The 18,417-nt window shown below is 34.2% G+C and overlaps 1 protein-coding gene across 1 annotated transcript in view; it reads left to right on the forward strand.

Moving 5' to 3' along the window:
• Window positions 1-18,417, forward strand: part of LOC132563241 (retinal guanylyl cyclase 2-like) — a 115,596-nt gene that overhangs the window by 41,944 nt on the left and 55,235 nt on the right. The window contains exon 2 of the mRNA XM_060227996.1: window positions 16,403-17,020. Coding sequence (XP_060083979.1) covers window positions 16,403-17,020 — 618 coding nt within the window. The remainder of the gene's footprint in view (window positions 1-16,402; window positions 17,021-18,417) is intronic.

The following is an 18,417-nucleotide window of genomic DNA, read 5'->3' on the forward strand; positions in this document are numbered from 1 at the left end:
TTAAAAACTATTGTCAATTTTAATAGCAAGTGGCAGCCGTCATGATTAATTGATCAAATTTGTTAAGGTACACGATAAGGATTGGCTACACCGTTCCTACTTTTACTTTGTCCAGATTATGACATTTATGTGAATTGCCAATTTAAGGGTCCATCAGTGACGTCATCATCGTTCTTATTGACGTCATCATTGTTCTTAGTGACTTCATTACCGGTATCGGTGACGTCATCCTCGTTTATATGGCTTTAAGTAGTTTGCGGAGGTAATATGATCAAACAAGATAAATCAAAAATATTCTTGATCAACATTACAGCAGTATAAACAAGAACTAATTTTAAAGAAAAAAGTATTAATTTCATACTTCTGCTCACTTTATGTTTCATTCGAAACCGCGACCTCGCAAAAAATATCGTTTTAAAAAAACTGAAATATTAACTAAAAGTCTTCGCCTAATGCCGTGAATGTAAATGGTATATGATCAGGTCACTGTTCAGCTAACGTGTAATCTGAACGCATTCGACTTATATAATGACCTTCTGTAGGTGACTGAAACGATAAAACAGCGTGTGAGCATGCGCTGTTTGTGACCAAAAGATGACCAGATCGATAGTGTTAAACACTGTGGTGTTATTTCAATATGGTGAAAGCCATTAGCGGGCCGCCGAGGACTTGTTCAGAAAAAAACGGAAGGAGGTAGGAAACGAAAACAAAAAAAAAAAAAAAGAGACCCAAAAATAGTGCCAGACATAGTATTTATATTTTATGTACACATAGTGTTCAAATTTCAAATTTGGTCGAGGTGATGTACAGTGAGAATTGTCGCATGCTTTGATTCATGCTCAATGACAAAGAAACCAAGATCACAAGGTTATTCGTTTCGGAAGTACTATAATCCCTGTGGTGGACGAATCTATACAGATTTACTCTTGAATCTCTGTGCTGACCGAAATTAAGTTGAAGGCAAACATAGATATAAATGATATATATATATATATATCTACATCAGTTATATAACAAATTTATCATATAACCCGATAAGGTTTTCTTTAAGTTCTATTCATCTCACTTTCCTGAAATAACGCGTCATTCTTAGGATTGACTGCACCTATAAATAATCACGCGAAATAATTTGGTCCTGTGATATCTATGTGTCGATACGTTTCATCAAATTCCCGAGGTAAGGATTCATCTTATTTCATCTTGGAATTTGGTTCTGTTCCCGGTGTGGTTGTTCAATGTGTCTTAATGTAGTATGTACCTGTTATATGACGTGATACTGGGTTCTGTACAAAGTTAAAATGAATGATAGAAACGACCCACGGGCTCTATAGATCGAAAATGAAAATTTATGTGTTTTCTTTTATAACTGACACCTGCAACGTCCTTTAATTGTCCTTTTCTTAAGCCTTTGCACTAAACTTAGCATATCTTAGCTTGACTTTGGTGCAAGACAAAAAGGATCATTATCAGATTGATTGATATTGTCTTTGTAATCAACATGTTCAAAGAATCATAATTCAAATCCAAATTTCTATAAAACATGGATCATTAGTCTTTGTATATATTATCTATCTGAAACAAATCGGGTAGGAAACTACGACAAAGGTGCTGCTTATTTTGAGCCACAACATCTCGGTGGTATTAAACTCCTTTTGAGTGAAATGTTGAATCATATTATTCATCCGCCATTACATAACTCCTTTACTTTCTACACAGGATTGCTGAGTAGTTAAAGAACTACCAAGCTTCCTCCAGGAATAGAACAAATACTCATGCCAAATCTGATAAACCATCGCATTAATTGCAATTAACTATCAGTTTAGCTGAGAGGTTCGTATCTCCGATTTTCCGTTATCTTTCCCGCCCTACCTCCTCATTTTCAGTTTATTGTTCTGGTTTCCTCTTAAATTATTTTCAATATTTGATAATCTCAAATGTTTGAGATTGAATTTGGGTCCATTCCTTTGAGCAAATTCAATTAATGCTTTTCTCATATGATGTGTAAATTATACATAATAGCTAAAGTATCCCAATTTTTTTCTTGTATTTTGTTTCAAATTAAACAATTTTATTTCCTTACATCATTTAAAAACAAAACAAAACAAAAGATAATTAAAAAAGAAAATAAACCAATATCAAGATAAAAACAAACCGAAATGAAAGCGCTAATGCTTAATTTGACGTGTTGTTTGAAGTTATTTCAATATATCTATATATACATGTATATGCATTCATTGACAATAACCTAAGAGACATTTTTGCCGTGTCTGCAAAGTCAGTGAGTTGATATCTAAGTGACTTCACACGCAGACACAATTGTAAGCATCAGACGATGCCCAACAACAAAATTGTCCCGCATACTAAATAGGTGGTAAGTTATTTGGAATGCGAGAGAGGGATCACAACCAAATGATATAGGAAGTGGCAGATTATTAACATGACAAACACAAGTCTTGTCGTGTGTTTACACCTAACACTGTTTCTCTGAGGAATAAGATTCCCATGTCTCTCCCTCTGACGTCACTGATTTTCCCCCACAATTTTCTGCTGATAAATATCCTAAGTGTCGCTTTCTCCTCCGGAACACCAGGTCTTATTGACTTTTACAAGAGTCTCCATGTGAATATTGCATTTGTTCATATTGCCCTAGTTTTTTAACTTGAGTTTTATTTATGATTATGTTTACATGTTAACATTTTTTATTGTTTATCTTTTATAATTTATTTTGAAAACGAATTATACATTCCATAATGAAATTGATAAAACAATATTGCCTAACGGAAAAGAAACAATACGTATTACTGACTACAGAGAGAATAGTATAGGACATAACCAGAACATTTAGTGTGTTGATGGCTTAGATAGGAAACGACCAGAAAATAACAACTGTGTTTTGTATATAATCGATATATTAACAGCTGAGGGATATGTACGACACAAGACATCAATCAACGCTGTCGACTGTGCTCCTGATAAAATAATGCCCCGAGATCTATCATATGGCTTCTCCATCTCCAACAAAATACCGCGTCTCGTTGTATTCTATATGCTATCTAATGAAATTTGTTTCTTGTTAAAATAATAATATACAATAATATAATGAAATATTTTCTCAACTGTGTATGTTTGCAACCAGATGAGCCATCACGGATTCAACACAGCAGTGACAAGGTTTTATGTGGTAACATGAGATACATAATTGAAAGCAATAAATCGTACACATATTTTAATTTCGGTTTGTACTGATGATTAATGAGTGTTATGGTAAACATATTTGCTTACCCATGACTGAAATTAAATGTTCATTATACACAGCTTTACAATCTTATCTATTATACTGTCATGTAGTTCGTACAAACATCACCTATCATTGTATTATTTATGTAGATTTGTACGTACGCACAAGAATTCAAGGCCTCTCAAAGATATTTCTTTCACAATTCACAGCTGCATTTTGCTTTTGTTTGTTTGTGGTTTAGAGATGAGTCTTATATTAATATTTCATTCTTAAAACAGCTCGGTTACCAACAGATTTGTATTATCAGTTTATGAATCATAATCTTGTCATAATTTGATGACGTCATCAAACATATTGTGTTAATTTTTTTTTATGATATGCGTTTAGTTTACACCAATTTGCAGTATTTGACGAAAATATGTAGGAAATTGACCGCTGCATGTGGTAGCTGGAGATATCACTACATCGGGGTAACATCGGTACCAATTGACGTAAACTAATGCGCTGAAGTATATACATGAAGAAATTCAGTTCGTTAAATGTAATGTTAAGCCTAGCTCAAGGTGTCTATTGTCCCCACCGCGCTTAGATCATATCCATACTTTCTGTATCACGCGCCATTAGTTTCGTGACTGTTATAATCATCGGTAACACTAGTATTAACCACCATTGAATCATTTCAACGGGATTTTCTGCTTTAACATTCCTTCTTATATATTGGGATTTTCAGGTTAATCCATGCCTCTACAGTTGGAGACAAACCATAATTTTTAAACTTTGGTATCGGTCAGATATAGGACAAATCATTTCTTAAAATACGTTGGTGTTGTCTAAAACACTCATACAAAATCTACTAGTTTGTAAGTCACTTGAATCAATGGAGTCACTGAAGAGAAGATGATTTATTATGAAGATGGTTAATAGTGCATATCAACTTAAAGTCTTAAAGACACATGCATTTCATCTGTTTTTCATATTTTCGATACAAATGTTTAACGTGAATACAGCCTCTTCCATATCACAAAGGGTGCTGCCAATTAGTAATCTAGTAAGGTTGCTTACCAGTGAATCGAAGAATGACGATGTTGCCATCAAACTTGTCTTGCATTGATAGAAATAGGGTACAAACTGTCATTATGATGGATCTGTCTGTAAGTCGAGCATCGAGTCCATTAGTTTCATTATTATCAATCCGAATATCCAAACACGTGAATGTGATCATGAAATGTGAACCTTGTTACCATATCATATTTAAATCCCAATAAACAAGTGAATACATCGCTTTTAACTGTTAAATCATCACCAGTTTCACCTTTTAAAGTAATTCATGTTCATGAAAAGAAATAATAATTTAAGCATTGTCTACCTTTCTGATTTTATTTGTGCTAATAAGATGTGATTTGTTTTATTGTTCTCGGCAGTGCAATAAGACCCATGCTTTAATGTGTCTGTGTTGTGTTCTTATGGTTCTTATGAAATATACAAATTTAGGCACAATTGTAGGACATGATAGTTTAATGCATAGAAATTATATCATGAGATGTTTGTTTTCGTGCAGTAAATGTAGATTTGGGATGTACCTTTAAAGATCGTTATTGATTTAGTACGTCCTGAAGAAAACAATGCTATATAATAAGTATCTGCATGCCTCATAATGAAAATGGCGGACCAATGACATAAGCTAGTAAGTGATACCATTACCGTGAAAGATGCAAACGTTTAAGAAAGAAAAATAAATTAACACATGGGAACGTAACCGTTTGGAATGGTGTATTACAATTCCTCTGATAAGAAAACATGGAGGTACTATCAGATGTCGAGATTCAAATACTAGTTTACAAAATAACCCCAAGATGGCGAGGAGCCTGGTACCGCGGCATGGTAAATGCCTAATAAAGAATAAAGACTTTACATCACTGTACGCGGAAGTGGCCATTGTACATATTAACAATGATTAGAACGGAATCAGATTTTGAAAGGCATAGTAATCTTGTAACTTTTTGTGAGCATAAATGACATTGGTGTCATCAAGTGGGAGCAATTTAAAAAAATGAAAATAATAAAAACCTCTCGGGAACCACCTAGTGACGCAACAAAATCCTTTCAATTTAAGGCAAAGATTAGTTGAAAATCACGCATTGGAAAATCGCACGAATTTCAATCAAATTAATTTGATGTTGCCATGTCAACGTCAAGTATCCTGCTGATCTCATTCACGACAACGTTTGCTGCTAGCACAGACATGCCAGGAACGGAAACGCTGATATCGGATCATTCAAGTTGTCTTCGAAAATATTTAAAAAGGTCAAAATCTGCGAATCTTTTCAGAAAATTTACGGTATTCCACACAACATTGCGTGATGCTTTCCGATTCTTTTATTTAATTGACAAGTCTGCCCGGCTTTGGATTGGTTTTAAAAGGTTAAAGAAAGGGGGATTCAAATAAAGTGCACTAAAAATCTTTTCATACTCAAATTTAGCAGACAAGTTTTGAAATATTTGTGATTTTAACATTTTTGTAGTTTGACATTAGCTTAACAGTCGCTAATGCATCAGCACAATCTTTTTTTAAGATGGTATGAAACATATTTACATTTTAATAACAAAATGTCTCATAAAATGTCTACTCAATCGGTATAGGAATTATACAATCGCCATTTCCTGCATGCTCTCTAATTCTGTAAATGAGAGTTAAAAATTCTTACGAAATATCACTTTGTTACTCAGCGTTCATGAGTGTTATATATCGAAATATCATTTTATTCCTTCAGAATAAATATCGTTTTCATGTATATATATATATAAGCATATATGTCCATATAGTCATTAAGTCCTCTATTAATAAAGATAGACTTATTTTTTATGTCTTTGTATTAAACGAATTTGAGTTAAGGCTACTTTCATCTTTTGATTATTACTATATGTGTCTCTTGTTTGTGAGGAGTTTCCAACCAAAATAACGATTAAAAAGCAGGCGTATTTACTCCAAATGTAATATTCAAGTTTGCTTTAAACATATTGTCTCGGGTATAAATTTTCGCGATAAATTCTCTATCCAGATAATTTCAATGATGTAATTTCTTTCTTTATAGCAAGTTCCAAATTTTCTTGATAATGGATTAACATTCATAATGTTGTTATATTCTACTTACAGTTTGTGTCGAACTATTTAGAAAATGAAAACAAATTATCAGCTTGGAAAATTTCACAAATCTTGCGTGGCATATAGTTATTACAGTGTAGAACTGCGGCACACTACAACTAGTCATTGATGTTATTACTTAAACCATGTTAACGTAAATTAGCCTCAACAACATTGAATTGGTTGTGTCAGGCTTCTTTTACTTCATTTCACATTTATCGAAAGTATCTCATTGATTTTCAAGGCATTGTTTTTACATATGATACTTCAGTACAGATTGTCACGTCAACCTGACATGTACAGCATCACCCGCCATCAATTGCCACTGCATTCGGAGTTGCACTGAAAACACTATGTTCGGAACAGGGAATGCATTTTGAGCAATTGTTTCTCAATCTCCATTTCAAGCTTAGGTTGGCAAAAATATTGTCTGTTGTTTTAGCTTCTCTTACATCATTATATCAAGAATGTCGTTGTGATTAGTTTCTGTCTAAGTTTTGTCGTACGTGTAGTTTGCTTTTTCGCTTAATTAAAAGATGAGAAACAGAACTTGTAGGGAATGAAGCGGGATCAATGTGGTAATGATATACAATCAAGTACATTAATCTTAGTTCAGCCATTTGCAAGAACACCAGTCTTCTTCTAATCTCCCAAACGTCTCTCTCTAGTCATTCTGCAGTAAAAGAACATGTTTTTAGATAAAAATGTTTACTGATTTTGATGTTTAATGTCGTTTACTGTAAGATGGTGAATCCACTGCAGACATATTTATGTACTTTGTAAACTTTCGTTGTTGCCGACAATCCCGATGATCCAATGTTTTTCTTGCAGCTCATTTTACGTCTTGTATGCTGTATTTAGCAGAGAGTAGGATGATAATGCATTTTAGCGACAAAGACATCATTCGTCTTGTTTCAAGATTTTGCGTAATGGCAGTTGTGCCCGGGTTTGAGAAATGTCTCCATCCTGTCCTAACTACAACCAAACCTTATTTCCATTTCTAAGTCATTTGTAACTCTGCGATTTGCAAAGTTAATAAAGTGTTATCTACCAGCATCTTGAGCACGAAGCTGGTTGGACATGGAAAGGAGAAACGTTTTAAAGTCTGCAATGACGATGATGTAATATCTGTTAGTAAAGGCAACATTACAATCGTATTTCTTTACCTTTTTAACAATTGGCAACTATTTGTCAACAGCACATCAGTGTTTGTATAGAATTCAGATAAAGTAGGCGCCCGTACCTGTTAAATCCGTTTGCTTAATTTTAACATTTACATTTTAATGTATTTGGTATTGTCGCAGTGTAACTGGTAACATTTGTCTGTATTCGATATTGTCCAAGTGTAACTGGTAACATTTCTCTGTATATCGATATTGTCCCAGTGTAACTAGTAACATTTCTCTGTATTCGATATTGTCCCAGTGTAACTAGTAACATTTATCTGTATTCGATATTGTCCAGGTGTAACTAGTAACCTTTCTCTTTATATCGATATTCTCCCAGTGTAACTAGTAACATTTATCTGTATTCGATATTGTCCAAGTGTAACTAGTAACATTTATCTGTATTCGATATTGTCCCAGTGTAACTAGTAATATTTCTCTGTATTCGATATTGTCCAAGTGTAACTGGTAACATTTCTCTGTATTCGATATTGTCCAAGTGTAACTGGTAATATTTCTCTGTATTCGATATTGTCCAAGTGTAACTAGTAACATTTATCTGTATTCGATATTGTCCAAGTGTAACTAGTAACATTTCTCTGTATTCGATATTGTCCAAGTGTAACTAGTAACATTTATCTGTATTCGATATTGTCCCAGTGTAACTAGTAACATTTATCTGTATTCGATATTGTCCAAGTGTAACTAGTAACATTTATCTGTATTCGATATTGTCCCAGTGTAACTAGTAACATTTATCTGTATTCGATATTGTCCAAGTGTAACTAGTAACATTTATCTGTATTCGATATTGTCCAAGTGTAACTAGTAACATTTATCTGTATTCGATATTGTCCAAGTGTAACTAGTAACATTTATCTGTATATCGATATTGTCCAAGTGTAACTAGTAACATTTATCTGTATATCGATATTGTCCAGGTGTAACTTTATCTGTATTCGATATTGTCCAAGTGTAACTAGTAACATTTATCTGTATTCGATATTGTCCAAGTGTAACTAGTAACATTTATCTGTATATCGATATTGTCCAAGTGTAACTAGTAACATTTCTCTGTATTCGATATTGTCCAAGTGTAACTGGTAACATTTCACTGTATTCGATATTGCCCCAGTGTCACTAGTAACATTTATCTGCATTCGATATTGTCCAAGTGTAACTAGTAACATTTCTCTGTATATCGATATTGTCCAAGTGTAACTAGTAACATTTCTCTGTATATCGATATTGTCCAGGTGTAACTAGTAACATTTCTCTGTATTCGATATTGTCCAAGTGTAACTAGTAACATTTATCTGTATTCGATATTGCCCCAGTGTCACTAGTAACATTTATCTGCATTCGATATTGTCCAAGTGTAACTAGTAACATTTCTCTGTATTCGATATTGTCCCAGTGTAACTAGTAACATTTATCTGTATTCGATATTGTCCAAGTGTAACTGGTAACATTTCTCTGTATTCGATATTGTCCAAGTGTAACTAGTAACATTTATCTGTATTCGATATTGCCCCTGTGTCACTAGTAACATTTATCTGTATTCGATATTGTCCAAGTGTAACTAGTAACATTTATCAGTATTCGATATTGCCCCAGTGTCACTAGTAACATTTATCTGCATTCGATATTGTCCAAGTGTAACTAGTAACATTTCTCTGTATTCGATATTGTCCCAGTGTAACTAGTAACATTTCTCTGTATTCGATATTCTCCCAGTGTAACTAGTAACATTTCTCTGTATTCGATATTGTCCAAGTGTAACTAGTAACATTTCTCTGTATTCGATATTGTCCAAGTGTAACTAGTAACATTTCTCTGTATTCGATATTGTCCAAGTGTAACTGGTAACATTTCTCTGTATTCGATATTGTCCAAGTGTAACTGGTAACATTTCTCTGTATATCGATATTGTCCAAGTGTAACTGGTAACATTTATCTGTATTCGATATTGTCCAAGTGTAACTAGTAACATTTATCTGTATTCGATATTGTCCAAGTGTAACTGGTAACATTTCTCTGTATATCGATATTGTCCCAGTGTAACTAGTAACATTTCTCTGTATTCGATATTGTCCAAGTGTAACTAGTAACATTTCTCTGTATTCGATATTGTCCAAATGTAACTAGTAACATTTCTCTATATATCGATATTGTCCAAGTGTAACTAGTAACATTTCTCTGTATTCGATATTGTCCCAGTGTAACTAGTAACATTTATCTGTATTCGATATTGTCCAAGTGTAACTAGTAACATTTATCTGTATTCGATATTGTCCAAGTGTAACTAGTAACATTTATCTGTATTCGATATTGTCCCAGTGTAACTAGTAACATTTATCTGTATTCGATATTGTCCAAGTGTAACTAGTAACATTTATCTGTATTCGATATTGTCCCAGTGTAACTAGTAACATTTATCTGTATTCGATATTGTCCAAGTGTAACTAGTAACATTTCTCTGTATTCGATATTGTCCCAGTGTAACTAGTAACATTTATTTGTATTCGATATTGTCCAAGTGTAACTAGTAACATTTATCTGTATTCGATATTGTCGCAGTGTAACTGGTAACATTTCTCTGTATTCGATATTGTCCAAGTGTAACTAGTAACATTTCTCTGTATTCGATATTGTCCCAGTGTAACTAGTAACATTTCTCTGTATATCGATATTGTCCCAGTGTAATTGGTAATGTTTTACTGTATTTTGTATTGCCCCTGTGTAACTGACAACATCTTACTATATGTTTTAGTATCATTATGTACCCGGTATCATTTTTCTGTATTTGGCATTATTCTTCACGGTATCTTGTAACATTTACTTCGTATAACACAGACACCATCAGAAACAGATTGAAAAATTCTGGTAAATAGATTAAACAATCATTATTTATGATAGGGAATATTTTAAGAAGTCTCCATTCCAAAATATTAATGTTAATGATATCACTGTAGAACAGCTCGACACAATATGGACTTCAGGTCACTCTACACAGCCTTATAATAATGTTACTGTTACAAGCCGGGTAACGATAGCGCAATCCCAGCATTCTATAGACCTATTGCCTATATTCATTGATAAACACAGGCCGAAACACTACTTGGAAAAACACAACATGATGGAAACCCAGTAGGCTTTAGTAACAACAGATCTACATTCGAGATAAAAAAAATGTCCATAATAAAATCAACTGTTCTATAGCTGTATTCATAGACTTCAAAAAAAACTTACGATCTAGTATGGTATGTTTCGTCATAAGTCAAATATCAAAAGATAGAACATTTCAAGTCAGAGTGAATACCTTTATGTCAGAATTAAAAAAACACTAGATAATTGAGTCCTTCAGGGTATTGTAATCTCTCCTACTATGTTTAAGATCTTCAAGAATAAATTTAATTGATATCTACAAAGTATTAAAAAACGAATAGATTAGCTAATATGGCACAATTCGCAGATGAGATGATACTAGTATTTGGAGCACACAAAAGTTGTTATAAATAACGGTTACATCATCCAGAACTTATTACATACATTTCAAGATTGGGCATGTAAATGGCTTTTTAAAATCTCACTATAGCTTCTTTAGGGGAAAATTCCACCACCTGATCTATACGATAAGCTCATTATTACATAATTCAAGTCAAATTTCTCGTAATTATTTTGGGTCCTAAACTATCCTGGAAACCACATATTAAATATGCAGCAAAAATATGGAAACGAGCAGTCATTACCCTCACTTTCGTTTCGGGTAACACTCTTGGATGAAACAAGAACACCAATCAGTTTATGTAGAGAACCGGTACGACAAGACTTCTCTTTCGAGCACTTTGGTTTTTTTTCTCAGTCCTCAGCATCACTGACATTGAAATTGCATTAACGTGTGTTATTTACTTCTGTGTTTTTTAACAATTCTCGAAATTCAAGTAGTAGAAACTGCTAGTGAACTTTTAGTTCACGAGGTTTGCCATAACCTACATATCAATCTCGTAATGACACGGTTCAAAATATATACACGTCAAATTTAGCATACATACACGTACAATGTAGTATATATACATGTACATTTTAGCATATATACATGTACATTTTAGCATATATACATGTATTATTTAGCATATATTCATGTACAATTTAGCATATATAAACTTACAATTTAGCACATATACATGTACATTTTAGCATATATACATGTACAATTAAGCATATATACATGTACAATTTGTCCTTATATTATTAGATATTCGGCATTTTTTTTAATTGTAAACTCAATTGCATTTCGACTTCTCTTTCGATCACGTTTCATTTTCTTCAGTAGCCGCAAAGACTTTTATTGTTCAGGCCTTTAGCATCACTAACGGGTTCTAGAATGGCAATACGGACGAAACGGCTGTAAAATGCAGCTTAATTAATTGCTTGGCTCTACCAAGTTTAACTCTAATTTTATATTCAAAAGGTGCTATTAACTTGATGAACAATAAAAACACATCTTCAGATTATTAACCCATTGGGTGAATGAAACCTCTTAAACTCCGAAAACAGATTCTGAAACATTGGGTTAGGACGGAAACCAAATGTTCTACCTAATAAATTGATAACCGGAGCCAAGAATTAAGTTTATAGAGATGAATAAAAAAAACAACAATTTTTTTATTAATTTATTTAAGGAGTTTGACCAAGACGAAATTAATACATATTAAAAATTGAAATCCTCCTACCGTTCTGGCTTCTAGTAAACCCGAGATTAATTACGAAATTCTTGAATCATTCATCAAAAGCCTTAACCCAACTCTATCCAATACAAAAACCATGAAAACCACAAAAGACAAATACTTTGGTTATATTAAAAACTATACTGATGGGTATAAACGTCAATGGCAGAGACGGTCTAATAGTGACAATACACTGAAAACAACATCAACATACCAATCAGACTATCTGACACCTGTTGTTTATTTTAGTGAAATCACAGCTACATGTTTAGCGTTTAGATTGTTAGACCAAATCATACCGAACAGGACGGTCATTCTTACAGTAGTCTGTAGGTACCACAATCAAGATCAGTCACTTTAAGTTTGATTTTATGTTTTCTGCAACTATTGGATGAACATGGTATCTAGATCTAGTATATGTCCACCCAATGTTGATATTCCCGGCGACAAAACAAAAACTGACAATTTAGCTCAGAAAGCGTAAGATTATGACATACTTGACAGCCATGTCAAATTTATCAAAACGGTAAAAAAAAATAATACAACAACAACATTAAAATAAAATTCAATTTGTAAACACATGAGTAATTAAAACAATGAGATGAATTAGAGAAAATCTAGCCAATAAGGTAGACTTATACGGTGACAGTAAATCAAATGACAACATTACCACAATATTAATATTATGCAAAACAAAACTCAAATCGAACATCAATGTGCGTTCCGCGGAATCAATCGATCATGATTTCTGTCCTCTTCTGTTCTAAATACTTATCAACAAGAGCAGATCTCTTAAAGCAATTAAACAGAAAGAACATCCTTATGATATATACTAACCATATATTGCCCACAACACACAAGAATAGCGCCACACACAAGCACCCTCATAGGATTGTCGGGCACCTACATGGGGCGTTGAAAGGACGAAAAAGTCATGGCTCCTCCTTTCATAATGAAAACCCTGCTTGAAAACCTTCATCTTAGGTAGGTCCCGAAGAAAACGAAGGGAGACTACTGAACCTGGCATTAATTGGTGCTTACTGCTGCCGCAGGTCTGAGGTGTTCTTCTCTTCGCACCCACATTTTAATTCATTATACACAGTTTTTAACATGCAGCGGAGACGTTTGTGTTCCTTCCGGGTGTTCTGAGCGGAATGCTAGCTGCCAAAATTGTACATGAATTATTTCGCACCATGTACAAACAACATATTGCACAGATATAGGTAACAGAACGGAGACTCGGTCTCACACCTATGGCGCTGTAAGGGTAACAGTAGCGCTACGCTTTTAATTATCTGAACTCGGCACAATAATGTTCACATGGGGATCAACACATCTTCATGCTAATACGCCTCCAAGCAGGGACACCTGCCTATAACATAGGGCACTGTAGAGATAAAGCAAGGATTTTTTTTCGAGAACCACAAAGTCAATACACCCACGTAAGTCCTAACATGGCTAACATCTGTATTTTATAGGCTCGTCACCCCGTCAGGTGCATCTTACTACCTTAAGAACTTATCATCACATACAATATAAAATAAATAAACTTCGGAATGTGGATAGTTCTGTGATGCCAGAAACGGTATGAGTGTAGAGGCAGTATGGACATTGTTAAAGTTAACAGTTCAGAGTATCAGATGGATATGGAAAGAAACTTAGATATTAACACCAAAATTATATAAGCATTACCACGTTTCTTACAAATAACCAATAACACACAGTCCGTCGGATGGAACTTAAAATGGTGGTCCGTGTGGGAATAGCCAACTCGCACGACGTAGATCCCTGTGTGATTCCACGAAAAAAAGCAGACGTGAAGTAATTAATGTTATGAAGGCATAAGGGACTGTTTTTTAAAAAAAAACATTGGCGGACTTCCGAAATTCACAAGGAATAGGATCTCCATCCTCTCCTCTTGCTACTATGGGCCTCACAAAAAACAAGAAACTACCAACGTGTCAACATAATCATTATCTAAACTCATATTCGATAAAAGTCGGGCAAAATACAATAAATTATAACTTATTAGTAGTATAAATGACCCTCTCTTCCTCATTTCGACATCTCACCCTCTTTGTTATTTGGAGACACATTTTTGTAGATACTCCTTACATAGCTGTGGTTACATTCAGGGAAATGTTGTGGTATTTGAGTGATGCAAGTAGATAAAGATTGTGGGAAAGATTCAAGATTGCTATCAAGATGGCTCGGTGTTTTATTGTTATCCAAAGACAATTATGTAAACATTTGTGGAGAGTGATCTTGTTGAAATATTGACCTTCCGTTATTGTTCCTGAAGACAATTTGCAAGCACGAGAAATTCAATAAGAATGTCGTTCTAGTGAAGGCCGAGGTTTTAAACAAACACATACTTACGTGCTCTATGTAATGTCATTACAGCAGCTAAATACGTAGGTATATTCACGATATGCTTGAGTATTTATCGGAAATTAAACCCTCTTCAACAGTTTGACTTATGAGCATCGTTGAGAGGTTCTATAACATGTAACTCATGTGTCTATAGCAAGCTAGTTAAGACCTCTGGCACAATTGGCATATATAAAATCGATGCTCGAATTTCCTCACGTCAAAGTGTAATGAATATAGAAGCCTTATTCTTTAGACTTTTAAGCCATGTGCATAAATGGTGAAAATTCGTTCCATTTGTATCCCATGTACCCGTATACCAATAACGGTGCTAACAAGAAACACTAAAATACGCAATGCAACTTCTCGATGAACGAAAGTGCTACCAGATTTTTGTAAAATTTTGTTCTGAGAAAATGTCATGCGAAGCATGATCATGATTGATTGAGCATGTTTTGTTTTCAAGTTGATGAAATTGTTATTCTCTGATGAGATTGATTATTGCATCATCAGAATTAAGGCTCATGAATTTTGAAAGCATAATGTTTTTTCACCGAAAGGCTGTACTGAATACATAATCCAAATATGATTGCATCATCAAAGATACAAAATGACAAACGGCATCACTTACATTTGTTTGTAAATAAAATAAAAGGGACTTTTATGTTTTATATATATATATATATGTGTGTGTGTGTGTGTGTGTGTGTGTGTGTGTGTGTGTGTGTGTGTGTGTGTGTGTGTGTGTGTGTGTGTGTGTCTGTGTGTGTGTGTGTGTGTGTGTGTGTGTGTGTGTGTGTGGTACTAAGAAGCAATGTAATTCGTTCTCAATTCTTTTATCTAAATATTATTCAAGTGAAATAATTTCTAATTGAAATAAAACCATTAAGTCATAAACGTTATTAATCCTGTTATTTTAATATTGAGAACACGAAAATCAAATGTAGGAAGGCTGGATGATCCGCAGCTGAACTAAATCCGTGTCGATATCTCTTTATCGCGAGTTCGCACGAGGAATGGAAAGCATCGATAAAGCAGTCAGACTAGGATTGCGTACGAAATTGTAGAGGCCGCCCTAATGAGTTGACCACTTGATAAGAAGATGATTTCAGTTCACCTTGTGTTATACAGCGATAGATATGGTTAGTTGTGTACTCTCCGTCTCGATAAATCCTATTTAATAGAAGTCCGTTGTACTTAAGATCGTGTCATACAATCTCATTCTGAGACCTTACGGCTCTTAGACCGTTGGTGATTACCAATTGATCGTCCGTCCATGTATTTCCACACAGTTTCCTCGCACTGGGTACAATCCAATGATGATATGCAAACTAATATGCAACCGAGCTTTATCACAGAAACGTATAACCCTAGTTAATTCGAAATATGAGCGATGGTTAGTGATTACAGTAATACACCACTAATAAACAAATCAAAACATGCAACCTATTGGAACACGTTTTCATTATATCGTTATTAAAGTTCACTACTGGGCAGGAAAGTTCAATTAAAATATCGGGTTTAGATATACTATATGTATATCAATTTCTTGGCCAGCAAAAACCGGTCATTTGTATTTATAAGATTGCTGAAACTGTGTAATTAATACATTATATATATATTGTCACGGCATTGACATTATCTAAATGCATGATCGAGCATATCAAGTTTGTAGTTTTGCTTTTTCACTTTTATCATCACTAAACTATTGTGAATCTAATGAGAATCAGATCATTATATCATTTTTCTTTTACAGGTGTGGTGTTGGCAATGGACGCAGAGGATGCTTACAAAGTGTTACAATCAGCTCAACAGTGGGCAGGTCTGACGCAACATAGCTTCTTTTTACTGGTGCGGAATCCTTACGCTAATATACTGGACATTTCAGCTGTTCTTACTCAGAACTTAAACATATCAGATGCTCTTGGAGCTACTTTCTTGCTTTTTCCCACGGTGCCAAATGTTCTTCATATAAACGAAAGTGGTGCTACAATTGTTCCACATGTTCAGACAAAGTCATTTGCAGCATTAGAAGATGCATACGTCACAATTTTTCAGGGATATTCCTCTCTTTACAATAAATCTGTTTCTAATATCAATGGATTGACCTTGACATCGGAAATGAAGGTCGTCAACTCTGACCTTTCAGGACGATCGGTACAGTTTGATGTTGAATCATGCTCAAGATACCTCGAGTTTGCATTGTATGACTTCCGGATATCGGATTCAGATTTTTCAGTGGCACGTCATATCTGGCAAGGCTGCAATAGTGCATGGTGCTCAAAAGTTTTCTCCAGTATTGAATGGCCGAAAGGCGTGGCGTTGCCTGGTGACGCATGCTTCCTACAACCAAACTGTGCCCCTACAGAATCAGGTAAGAGTTTGTGTCACATTTTTCACGACTAAATCAATTGCTTTGTGACTAAGGTTTCCATGCCAGAAATAGTATGTAAGACCTGTAACTATTTTTTTTACTGTATTCGCAGTTGAAACTGATGTCCTTTAAATGGCACAATTGTCTTTAGAGATTTTATTAATGTCATTACATTACATTCATTTAAAAAAACTACATGTGATATGACACCATTATAAGATAAACCTGCCTTCACGAAATTGTCATTTCAAAGTACAACAGCACGGATCAGATCACGTCGCATCAAAACGACAACATACTTACCTGTCCTAACTTACCGCACATTTAAAGCTGAAGTAAAGCATCGGGCGGCATCACCACATTTAATTGCTTTCATATCATTGATATCGAAGGAGCAGAACCCATTAGCATTCTCTCCTTGGAAGAACATAAGTAGACACAAATGTCAAAAGCGATTCTTCCTACCGGAGACTTTGAGAGGAAACTAGAAACACCCTCGTCATCAAAATCGTATTCAAACATAAAATCAATAAAACGAAGGCAAAATATGGAAATATGTTGCTTTCAGTACAATACAATGCTAAATGGTTAGAACTCGCGAACGACCTGTTTAGAATGCTGTTACTAGCAAATGTCAAATGTGAATTTGTCTTATTTGATGACTTAAAAACAGGTGCTTGTCGACAATGATGGAGTCATGCTGCTGATTTAAATGTTTTCAATTATGAATGGCTACAAGCAATTTCATCGGAATAAAACGTCAAGGAATTGAATTACCAGTTTATTATCAGCAAATGCCGACACGGTTTCTGCAATGTAATTTAATGTTGTGAAAGATAATAATGCATTTTTTTTTCATATAATGCACATTATATTTAATCTTCACTACAGTCTGTTGATCTGAATACTTCAGTAATAAAGAAAAAATAATGAAATCCTCTTCTGGATAACAATGCAGAGAGGTAGGAAGATTCACTTTGATAAAGAAGAAATTCATTCTTCTGAAACCAGTGCATCGAACAGGTCCAAAAATTGAATGCATTCAGGTTAGTGTCAATATATGTCTATGATTTAATATTCATAAATTCTATGTTGAAAAAAAAACAAGGTTTATCAATGAAATTAGCAAGCAACAGGCTATGTGGGTACATTACTTTAATTGCTGAATATTTGAAAGACCGTTCTCCAGCATGCATCTTCACAAATATCATGACCCAGGATCTACTAGCTATTGGTTACTAGTTATCGAAAAGACAATTTAGTTCTTAACAAATTCAACAATTGTTAACTTGAAAGCAAGCCAAGGTCGGTAATTTGAGCATTTGGTCATTAACAATTATTTTGAATATGTTTGGATATTTGTCCAAAGTGGCTTTGAAAGTGGGACAAAATCTTTC

This window comes from Ylistrum balloti, unplaced genomic scaffold (genome assembly GCF_031769215.1).
Source record: "Ylistrum balloti isolate Yb309-2 unplaced genomic scaffold, AGI_CSIRO_Ybal_v1 Utg371644, whole genome shotgun sequence".
Classification (NCBI taxonomy): domain Eukaryota; kingdom Metazoa; phylum Mollusca; class Bivalvia; order Pectinida; family Pectinidae; genus Ylistrum; species Ylistrum balloti.